The sequence below is a fragment of the Daucus carota genome, chromosome 5 (assembly GCF_001625215.2).
Source record: "Daucus carota subsp. sativus chromosome 5, DH1 v3.0, whole genome shotgun sequence".
Taxonomy (NCBI): domain Eukaryota; kingdom Viridiplantae; phylum Streptophyta; class Magnoliopsida; order Apiales; family Apiaceae; genus Daucus; species Daucus carota.
Genome location: NC_030385.2, coordinates 41929816 through 41941801, shown reverse-complemented (window position 1 = coordinate 41941801; position 11986 = coordinate 41929816). Strand labels below are relative to the sequence as shown.

Sequence of the window (11986 nt, the reverse complement as noted above, 5' to 3'; positions counted from 1 at the left end):
ACCTTTTAAAATCTAAGTTGAGTATCTTTGGATTTCATGGATGGAAAAATCATTTAAAATCTCAATTAAATACACTCTTTTTTGAAGGAATTAAATACACCCTTATATGTTAGTTTATAACATTTTTATAAAAACGATATGAATAAACTAATTCTAACGTCGGAGAAAAGAAGTTTACCCCAATAGTATCAAAGAACAAAGGTATTCATCATGGAGACAGGGACTTGATACGTTTTTTATATTTCTTATAAAATATTGTTTAGTAAATTTATTACTTTTTAAATAAAATTTTAGTGTTTAAATATTTATACAAGAAAAGAAAATTTTAAAAATAATTATAAGAATACATTTTATATATTAAAATGTGTGTTAAATAATGAAAAGTAGACGAAAGTTCTATGGAGACCGCTATTTCATCGGAGGCCTCGAAGACCACGTATGTTCAGCAATCAAAACACTATAAAATACATTATTTTGTAAAATATGTTCTACACATATCATGTATTCATTAAAATTGTTGAAAATCATCTATGTTTAATAAGTAGATAATGTATGTTCTGCAAGTTGAACAAATATTCAGCAAACTAAACATATGAATGAACAAACATTTTGTAATGTTTCATATGTAAAACTTATATGATATTCAAAATTTTAAATAAAATAATGATTTCGTAGAACATGATTTGTCAAACTATACGTTTTGCAATGTTTTTATGAAATATTTTACTTGTTCTGTTTTCAACTTCAAACGGGTCTGGAATGAAGCTACAAGTTGTTTCCAACTTCAATCTAATCAATAATGAAGCTAAAAGTTGTTTCCGGGCTCAAACGAGCCAAGAATGAAACTAGAAGTTGATTCCAATTTCAAACAACCGAAAATGAAGCTACAAGTTGTTTTAAAATTCAAACGAGTCTGGAATGTTTCCAACTTAAATCTAATCAATAATGAAGTTACAAGTTGTTTCCGAGCTCAAACGAGCCAAGAATGAAACTACAAGTTGTTTTAAAATTCAAACGAGTCTGGAATGAAGCTACAAATTGTTTCCAACTTCAATATAGTCAATAATGAAGCTACAAGTTGTTTCCGGACTCAAACGAGTCAAGAACATATGTGGTCTCCAGAAAAAATGTGGTTTTCATTGAACTTAACTCACGTGAAAAGTAAAAGAAATGAGATGCATGGACAGCTGGGTAATGTTGTAAGCACTTGTCGCATATGATCACTCTGATGTCACGTACGTTATTGATACTTATCGTATGCTTTTAGCGGAGATTTCTATGCTGCATGCAAAGTTCGAATACATGAATTAAAAAGAAAATAAAACTAGAATCAATACGTTAACGGGAAAATTTACACGTGTATTCCTCGAACCCAAAGTACCATGCGGATCTCTCTTTTTATTACTCCGTATCGTTCTTTTTCCTCTTAATCTCTCTAAAATATATTATAAAAAGGTACCATTCATTTCACCGACCTGAGCTGCAATTTCTCTAATGGACAACCGAAACATGTACCATGGTTATCGATTGATGGTAAATTTGTTACAGTGCACTTTATTTGAATAATTATATATATAAGTTGGTGTAGTATTGTGTTCTTGAATTTTCGTAGATTTTTACTAGTTTTGAACTGATTTGTTGTTTTCAGGGGTACCCGATCTACAGTAATAGTGGATGGGATGATTATCATTATGCTTTTCGATTGGATCAGGTATGTATGTTTTCTTTAATGTATACAGATTTTCTTGTTTTGTTCGTATCGATACGGTTAATTACAGAAATTTAGATGATTTTGTTTAGATTTTCTTGTTTTGTTCATGTCGATACGGTTGATTACAGAAATTTAAATGTTCTTTTATAGTTGTTATTGTTTTGTTCGTATCGATACGGTTAAGTACAGAAATTTAAATATTTTCGCGCGCATCCGTTGCTCGAATCAAAACTTAATATATATGCTCTAGCTTTTTTTTCGATTTGTCATTTTCTTCTTAACTGTTGTTTGCAGATTTATCAGTTCAAATTATTTTTTTTTGTAACTGCTGTTGTGAATTGTTGATGTGTTAATTTATTTATTTTTTTAAATTAATTGTTGATCTGCACTTAAGCTGATTACAATGTAAGGGCACAAGTATTAATGACTATGTGATAACACCAGAAGTACAAGTCCTCTGCACGCCAATGGAGTTAGCTAGATGGGGGTTGGGGAACTGCAAAACAATGCTTAGCCGTGGTTTGGGCCGTTAAGCACCTCCGGTGTGACAATCAGTTCTCTGGTAATGATAGTAGGTTACTGGATTTGTATCACTCTTAATATACAAATCCAGTAACAAACTATTGATTGTCACACCGGAGTTGCTTAACGGCCCAAACCACCGGCTAAGCATTGTTTTGCAGGTCCCCAACCCCATCTAGCTAACTCCATTGGCGTGCAGAGGACTTGTATTTCTGGTGTTATCACTATGGTAATTAAAGGTGCTAAGGTAGTCTTGAATAGGGTTGTAATCCAAACAAGTCAGAGTTTTTGGTTATCGAGTGTTGAACTTGAATTATGGAAGCTCCCGCACATAAACTTGACCATGGGCTTGGCATCATCTTGAGATATAAGTCTTTATAAAGTATAACCCTTCCAAAGTGATAAACCTTTGAATTGTTAAAAAAAAATCTGTGTCCCAAGTCGAGACGAGTATTAAATTTCGTAACGCTTTTTGTCTTGATAACCAATATATTTTTGGAAAATCTTAGTGTTAAATAACGATCTCAACCTTCGCATAAAGCGATATTTTCGACAATGTACAGGTATTTTTAACACTTTGTGAACATGAAATATATTCTTTGATACTAATTGTGCAATTTTTTCTTATTGAATGATTTCCCTACCATATTATCATTTGAGTTATTTTTAATTCATCTTTGCGATACTATCTTCTATGTTATATTTATGACAAAATTTCATCAATTCAGGGAAAGATATCAAATTTATATGTTAATTCGGCTTTGCAAGTGTTACCGCATATAAATGTTACCATATCACTAAAAGATTTTGTATGTGAAATGAATCCGTATGTAGAAACTTCTCTTATATGATAACCTTCCTGAGATGATAAATTTCTCTCGTCCCAAGGATATCACTTTAGAGGAGTTCTACTGTACATGTTACAAAGCCTAACATATATGCTTGTCAAAAATGTTTTGACAACTTCTGTCATATGCTGGTATAGTCTACTGCAGTTTGAAGTCTAATTTTATTCAGACCTTCAGTTTTCGGTTATGATGTTATAAGAAATTAGTATGCATGTCATCCAGGTTGGTTATTTCTTGTTTTGGTTGCATTATAATGCTACAGATTGTTTAAATGAGTAACAACAAGATCTTTCCATCTTAATATGGACTATTGGTTACTTTTCAGGATCCTCGTAATGTATTCTTGGCTGGAGGTGCACCTTGGCCATATCATTATGACTTTGCTCCCAGCAGGATCGGCACAGGAGTATTCATTCCCAGGTTGGATCAAGGGACTGGAGTATTCCATCCTAATTTGGAGCTTCTGGGGACTCCCAACAGAGCTGAACGAGAACAAAATGTGGTGATTCCCGACAGAGTTAATAGAGAAAGGAATCTTGTGAATCCCAGCACAGTTGATCGAAGAAGCAGTCTTGTGAGTCCCAATGGAAATGATCGAGAAAGCAATCTTTTTTGTATTGATTCCCTTCCAGATGAGTTGCAAGAGCTGGTTTTGTCTTTTCTTCCGCTTCCGTGCATAATTGGATCTTCTTGTGTTTCTAAGAAATGGAAGCAGATTATTCACTCAGGAAAGTTCAAGATGAAGTGTGCTGAAATTTTGTCCAAGAAACCTTGGTACTTCATGTTTACAAACTCTGACGAGCCTACTGCTAGCATATACAATCCTCTACAGCGCCATTGGTCTGATTTTGAATTCCCTTTCAAAATTAAGCATAGTGGGAAAATTGCGGCATCCTGTGGTTTAATCTGCATGATTGAGGAAACTGATTGCAACTCTGAGATTTATATATGTAATCCCATGACCAGAAGGTGCAGAAAATTTGAGGAACAATTCGGGGTACAAGAGTCGACGTATAGCAGTCTTGCCTTTTCTGTCGATAAGCCATCATCTGAATACACCATTGCAATTGTGAGGTCCTGGCAAGTCCATGATACTATTTCTTATTGGTATACGTCGATTCACATTTATAATTCAGGAAGTATGACTTGGTTACCTCCTATGTGTGAAACATTAAGTGGGTGGCGCGCAGGAAATGATAGCATTGTTTTTGATGGGGTTCTTCATTTTGTGGTTACAAAAAATGGTATGCCTAATACCCATGCATTGTTAAGTTACAATATAAACAGCTCATCTCCTGACTGCAACTTAATGACAACCTTGAACCCCATTCCCTTCTCCCTCACTTGTGTGCGCCTGATGAACGTCCAAGACAAGATTGTTATGGTGGGAGGTCTTGGTAGTCATGATGTCCCGGAAAAGATTGGCATCTGGATGCTTAAAGGTACAGAATGGGAAGAGGTTTCATGGGTGCCTGACACTTTCTTTAAGGGGTTCGGAGAAGTTGATGATGTATTTGCAAGCAGCGGTACTGGGGATCTTATTTACATCCAAGCCTATGGATCACCATCACTTCTTGTTTTTGATATGAAGTCGAAAGCATGGAAATGGTGCCAGAAAAAACCTCAGTATAAGAAGAGGTATGCCCTTCAGCTTTTCTCAGGCTTCTGCTTTGAACCTCGGCTAGATATTTCACCCTGATCTAGCACCATAGAAACTTAATTGTAAAAGCTGTTAGTCATTCTCTGCTCAGCCTCCTTTGACAATGTTCATCAGATAATTTTATTGTCAGAAAAACAATAACTTTGACGTCTGACGATGTCATCTTGTTTTTGAAAAAATTGTAAAAACAATGGTTATTTCATTCCTGTGTTGCTACTATTGTTCTTATTATTATTATAATTTTTTTATTTTCGAATAGCACCTGTGCATAAATAGATTACGTTGTTAGTTGTTCCCGACATCCTCTGCAATCATAGTTTGCAGTCGGACATTTGATTAAGTTGGTGACTGTCAGTTTGATGTTTGATTGTTTTGGAGAGCGTCAGACATCCAGTATGAAGTTTTCTATATCTTCTTATACGATGATGGAAGGATATTCATATTCTGTTGCAGTATAACTTACTCTGGAAGGATATCCAGTATGTCATATTCTGTTAGTATGAAGGGCATTTTATCATCATCGGATGACTATTTAACTCATGAATAGTATGAGTTGTAGATGGTGTTCTTTATAAGCTGAGTGTTTAATAGGATTTGTTGCGTTACAAATGCCATTATTATGATTATAGTTTGGAGTAGTCAAACTTGACAAATTGCTCAACGAAGAGAATTATGGACTTGACTTGACCCTTGTAGCAAAATGCATTCTTATTTCAATTTGGTTCTGTTTGGTATTGTTTTTACAAACAAAAACAGTTTTCTGTTGAAAAACATTTAAAAAAGTGTTTGGTAAATTTAAAATCAGTTTCCCTCACAACAACTTTTAGCTAAAAAGCTGCTTTTAAGAAAATATGTATTCATATTTTTGGAAAAGGTTGTTTTCCAATTTTTGCAAGAAAATGTTATTGATTTCATTATCAAAACTCGTCAAAAACATTATTTTTATTTTTATAACGCAAAATATGCGAATATCAAAAAAATTACCAAAAAGTTATCTAATTTCTATAAGAATTTTTCACCCCAAAACAAGAAAATAGACTAAAAAGACTCAAATTTTGTATCTTGTCTTTATTTTTTTCGACACTTTTTGTAACAGCACAGTAGTATAAGGGAAATGCCATTCCAGTTACCATCAAGTCTCAAGACTCAAGAGTATCTCATCTGCTCTTTCTTACCACATGCATTACAATATAGGTTTCAATGTCAATTTTTTCATTGCACTATTAATTTTCTCATGCAGGAGATGAAGATGCAACGAGGCAAATGCCCAGGCTCAAAAAAGTGGTGCTTTATAAGTGCCTAGTGCAAGATAATTCCTCTTTCACCATGGTGCCTTTGACTCTTGTAGAAACACAGCTTCAAGTCTCTCAGCTCTCTTCTTCATATACTCAATCTTGTGATCTGAATTTGCAATCACCTTTTTTACGTCAATTAGCTTTATCTGAAGAGCTTTCACTTCCTTTTCTGCTTTCACTTTTTCTAGGATAAGAGCTCTCAATTCCTCTTCAGCATTCACTTTTTCAAGTATCTTGCGTTCCAGAGCATCTTTTGCATCAGATGAAATAGTCACTAGCTTATTAATCCTCGCACGTAAAAATCCAACTTTCATGCCTAAAATCTCAAAGCCTTCTAAAATCTTGTCCCATGATATCAGATTTTCAGAACTGGTAGGCATGGAAGATCTAATAGCATCAGCAATGCTGATGGTTTCTGAAATTACTCCAACCACTAGTTGCAAATTCAGCCCGTCCTTGAGTTGGTCGTGGAGGTATGACTTTTGACTGCAGCAAAGCTCATAGTACTTCACCCGAAGGTGCTGTGAAATCCTATGGTCTATACTAAATCCATATACAATAATATTGAAATGTGAGAAAGTCTTTACATCTTTGAAATCAATAACTGGTTGAGAAAACCTGATGCCTGAGTCATAGTCATCGACATCCATCTCAAAATAATTTTCTGCAGCATCTTCATCATTAAGAAGAGCAACCATGTCTTTCTCAGGATATTGCTCCAAATGTTCCTCTCGTGCCAAAACAGTGATCTTCGGGTCCCTTTCTTGATAATCTTATAAGTTTACAGCAAAGAGAATATTAGATTTGTTTATATTATCAACCAATTGCCTGCATGAACTACATGATAATAAAAAACATTAAGTGCCCTTACCACCAACCATCTCTGTTGCACGAGCACCCAAGTTCACAAGGCTAAGATCTATATCAGTTTCAATTAAAGCTTCCGACTTAACTCTCACAATATAGACCTGCAAAATATATGCAGTAACATGCATAAAGAAGAGTTTGCTTTATTTTTTCTCCTCAGGACTTTAATGACAGCTTTATTATTTGCCTCTAAATGCCGAGGTAAAATAAAATAATAACTCCAAGCATTACATAATGATCAAAGTTATCTATTTGGCACATTTACAGATATATTGCCAGTATTACAAGGGGTTAGGGATGCACAAGGCATGGAATCGGAAATTAAGCAATGTTGAAGAGAGGAAGTTAACGTTGGGGTCCGTCCCGAATTCCTGAATAAGTCAAGAATCCTAATTGAGAAGGTATTTTATTTGAGATAATTGAGGTAATATTATTTTAGCAGAAATACTAATTGCGGAAGGATTTATATCCAAGATACGAAAAGATGATAATTATCACAAATATGATTTGAAATAAACTAGTATTATAATATTTATGGTACCTGTAAATATAGTTATTTGTAGGAGTTTTATGTATTCAGAGAGTTGTGTGACAGATACACAAGAGAAAACTTTTCTGATCAAGTTGAGCTGTGTGTATTCAAAAGAGTGTTGAGTGACGAAGCGACTTCAATCATTTAATACATTCATATTTAGTGGATTTGTGGTTTTACCTCACTTTGAGGAATTTTCACGTCAACTGTTCGTGTTTTTTATTTTCGTGCTTATTGTGTTTGATTTACGCCAATCTATAGTAGATGCAATTTTAACAAATAACTGATGCAATACATTGTTTAACTAGTACCTTAAATTTGCACTCATCGATCAAATGAAAAATCAAAACATCTCCCTCCCGCAGTTGATGATCAAGGGAGAATTTTCTCCATCCACCACTTAGTCCATTCTTTTCCCATAGATAGTTAGTCTCGTGTTCAACCCCCGTTTCATCCACCAGAACCACAATGTCATTTTTCTCTGGCAAATGATTGCAAGTAAAGTTCTTTGGAAGACCCTGTCATTGCAGCATAATGCACTAATCACAAGCCAAATTAATCTTTAAGAATGATGCCTAGGTAAAAACCAAGTGTTTACCAGCCAAAATCCACCAGTAACATGTGATCGGAGCATATACTTCACAAAACTAGGGAACCTGGATGGTAAGTTTGCTTGAATTTCTCGAGCTCGCTCCATCGGGGAGGATTGTTGTGCATCAAAGCTAACCACCTTCAAATGATATTAAAGCTTATATTTGTGGCATTTAGATGAGAAAACATCTGTGCTGAAAAAGAGCATAAAATTCATTTGGGTCTTCCACTAACACCTTAATAATTTAGATGGACTGGTTCTCAACTAAAACCACTCTCCCGAGACTTCCGACACCGGAATAGTTCTCAACATGGTATCAGAGCTCAGTTTGGGGGAAGTCTCAAGTTAATATGTACACGAAGACATTAGTTGCCTCGAAGATGGGCGCACGTAATCCACTCTTCAACCCAAAAAATGAAATTTCGAGTGAGGGGGAGTGTTGAAATAGAACATAAGATCCTCTAACACCTTAATGTTCTAGATGAACTGATTCTCAACAATTTGTTAACCAATCATACCAGTTTTTACGCAGAAGATGGTAGAATACAAAGGAACATATTTGTTGATCCTTATCTTCCGATCAACCAGGCAAGTTAATATTATCATTATGTTCCAATCAACCAGGCAAGTGAACATTAAACAAAATCTGAATCTATAACATCAAGTTCTTTCAACCAGGCAAGTCAACATTAAAATCTCAAAATAAACAAAATGTGTGTAGACACGATTAGTGAACAGAGCCTATACACATCATCAACACGTAGTGGCAGAATCAGAAATTGAAAATATCATATGCTAAAATTAAAAAACAAACAAACAAAAACACATTACTTAAAAAGTAATTTCAAGAATATTTACTTGTTTGTGGTTGCTCCCACTATGCTTATTCTTGAAAGTCTTCTTCTTCTTGTCCGAGGCCTTGCTAATCTGTATACAGGAACAAGTCATTATAATCATTAGTTAGACAATACAAGCATAGGTACATATACATGCACAAATATACTTCTTTTTCTAATTAAACACGCTCTCACACCCGACTTAGTTTTCGACATATTCAAATTTCGAACATTTTGTAAAGGGAGAAAGATACTATACCTTGGATGAGGAAGTGATGGCCATTGAGCGCCTTTTTTTCTCAAGAATTTACTGTTGATAAATTGGGGAATTTACGTTTTTGAAAAAGAGGTGATTGGGTTGATTTGACAGCCAAAATTTGAAAATCTAGCTAACAGCCACTATTCCAGGATATAATAGTGACTTGCTGTTTCAATATGATTCTTGATTATATTTTGAAATTAAATTCATGAAATAATTTATTAAAGAAAAGTCCGTGTAGATCATAATCATTTGAAGCATGGTTCCCAACCTCTAAACAATTTGTTTATGATGCGTTCAATTTTTTTAAAAAAATTATATTGAGTCATGAATCTTTATGATTTGAGGGCAACGATGGTAATGGATTATCATGTACGAGTTCAACAATGGACTGATTTTGATTTTTTTTGCTTTCAATTATATAATTAATATTTATACATTTAATGGTGTCTAATTAGTGGCTAAATTTTAGTTATGTTATATATATTTTTTGTGAGTGATGATGTTTTCAATTATTTGACAAACAAATTTTTAATTTAATTGGATGATTTATATGCATTGATTTCATTATTATTATTATTATAATGAGTATGTGTGAAACTAACCCACATTACCAAAAAGATTCGAAAACACTTTTTGTGATTGGAAAGTGAGGAAGAAACAGATGTAGAAATAGAAACAGCTTCCGAAACCAAGGGGACTAAACAGGAACAAAAGGGATTCATCGAAGAAGATCCTTCTCCTTCCCTTTTTTCGGAAGAAAAGGAGGATCCGGACAAAATCGATGAAACGGAAGAGATCCGAGTGAATGGAAAGGAAAACACAAAGGATGAATTCCACTTTACAGAGATACGCTATAACAATAGCCCAATTTATAAAGGCATCTTCTGGTTTGAAAAACCTCTTCTGACCTTTCTTTTCGATTATAAACGATGGAATCGCCTATTACGATACATAAAAAATAATAGATTTGAAAGGACTACAAGAAAAGAAATGTCACAATATTTTTTTTTATACATGCCGAAGTGATGGAAAAGAAAGAATCTCTTTTACGTATCCGCCTATCTTGTCAACTTTTGGAGAAATGATACAAAGAAGGATGTCCCTGCCCACACTAGAAAAACTCTCTTCGGCTGAACTGTACAATCATTGGGTTTATACTAACCAACACAAAAAGGGTTAAATGGCTAATACATAACTAAGCTGGTTAAAAACTTGCAGTTTGGTCATGTTGTTGAAAAAGCTTTCAAACACATAACTTTGCTTCATATAATTTTCAATCGAATGATCTTGCTAACAGAAACTCACACGAACGTTAAAATTCATTGACTTTTAACGTTCTTCGTTAAAATACCCGTTTATCCGACCCGACCCAATTCTAATTAAATCTAAATTCAAAATAAAATATAAAATCATGTTTCATTAGCCGCCGTGAGTCGGGAGAGGGTTGATTTTGTGTATATGTTGTTGTTGCGTGGGGTGTTGGGTTTGACAACGAAGGCACGGCTGATGGTGGTGGAGCTCGGATCAGTCGGGATGACATGGCGGATTCCACCATTATAGATGATGACGAGATGGGGTTGGAAGGAGATAGAGAGGTGGAAGAGATGAGAGACGGTTGTGTATGCATAATAGTGGCGGTGATAGTTGTTGTTTGGGCTGCTCTTAATCGAAGTTGAGGCGGGGTTGGATGTTGGCAGCCGGAGGCCGGCCGTCGACGACAGGGGAGTCCATGGCCGTGTGTAGGAGATGATGGAGGTTGGTGGTTGTTTAAAAGAGGCTGCTGTTAGGTGTTGTAACTGCAGAGGGTGGGTGATTCTTATTATGCTTGGGTGATGTTTTTGCATTATTGATCTTGTTCCAGTGACCTTTTTGAAAGATTGCTTATTTCCGTTAATGTTTTTAACGGAGTTAACTGGCATGATTGATATGCAAGTTTTTAAATACTTCATTAGTTGACTGTGAGCTTTTTTAACAACATAACCAAACTGCAAGTTTTTAACTAGCTTAGTTATGAATTAGCCATTTAACCCAACACAAAAATAACAACTTAAACAACGAGTTTTTAAATAGAATTGAGGTTCTAGATACGGGATTTTTTTCTCTAGATATACTCGAAAAAAGTACTAGATTGTGTAATGATAAGACTAGAAAATATTACTTGCCTAAAATGTATGATCCCATTTTGAATGGGTTATATCAGGAAACAATCCAAAAAAAAAAAAATCACCTTCAATCATAAATAAAATTTCGTTAGAAAATTTCATAGAGACATTGGAAATTAATAAGATTCATAGTCTCCTTCTTCCTGATACTGATTACCAAGAATTTGAACAGAAAATGGACCAATTTGATAAAAAAAAAAACCTTTTCAACAGAAAATCGTCATTTATTTACTTTAATCAGTAAATTGGATAGAAAATCGGAATCGAGTTTAAATTAATAAAAATTAATAATTAATAAAAGGATTGCTACAAAAAAGAAATACAAGAAAAGATAAGAAGAGATGCGCCCCCCATCTATAGATTTGATACCTTCACCTAAAAAGAAACTCAAAACACCAACTCCATTAGTAATTCCATCAATTACTCGTCTATCAAAAAAAGAAGTTAACTTGGCCAATCCTCTTATTCCCCCAATAAAGAATCTTGCATAAAAAGCATCTATATAACCACTATTATATGACCAATCATATATACCATTTATTATTTTGTCCAAAAGAATTTTTTTAGGACCTGTTTTAACAAAAGAGTTAATTAAGTCCCAATTTTGTAAAGATGAATAAACAGGTTTATATAAAAAGAAGGCTATAAATATTCCAAAAATAGCTATACTAACTGAAAAAGGAGCATCTTTCAAAAATT

At 34.3% G+C, this 11986-nt stretch overlaps 2 protein-coding genes across 2 annotated transcripts; one reads left to right on the top strand and one right to left on the bottom strand.

Annotated features, from left to right (window-relative positions):
• The first annotated feature begins 1509 nt into the window (after positions 1 to 1509).
• LOC108221774 (F-box/kelch-repeat protein At3g61590-like) lies at positions 1510 to 4780 on the top strand. Its single transcript, XM_017395631.1, has 3 exons — positions 1510 to 1533; positions 1649 to 1711; positions 3407 to 4780. The coding sequence occupies exons 1-3, from the start codon at positions 1510 to 1512 to the stop codon at positions 4778 to 4780; spliced, it is 1461 nt and encodes a 486-aa protein (XP_017251120.1).
• Positions 4781 to 5824: 1044 nt separating this feature from the next.
• LOC108222305 (B3 domain-containing protein Os01g0234100) lies at positions 5825 to 9268 on the bottom strand. Its single transcript, XM_064092980.1, has 6 exons — positions 9123 to 9268; positions 8886 to 8954; positions 8034 to 8165; positions 7747 to 7953; positions 6908 to 7004; positions 5825 to 6808 (listed from the first exon to the last, which is right to left on the bottom strand). Exons 1-6 carry the CDS (start codon positions 9144 to 9146, stop codon positions 6063 to 6065), a joined length of 1275 nt encoding a protein of 424 aa, XP_063949050.1. The 5' UTR covers positions 9147 to 9268; the 3' UTR covers positions 5825 to 6062.
• Positions 9269 to 11986: the final 2718 nt, after the last annotated feature.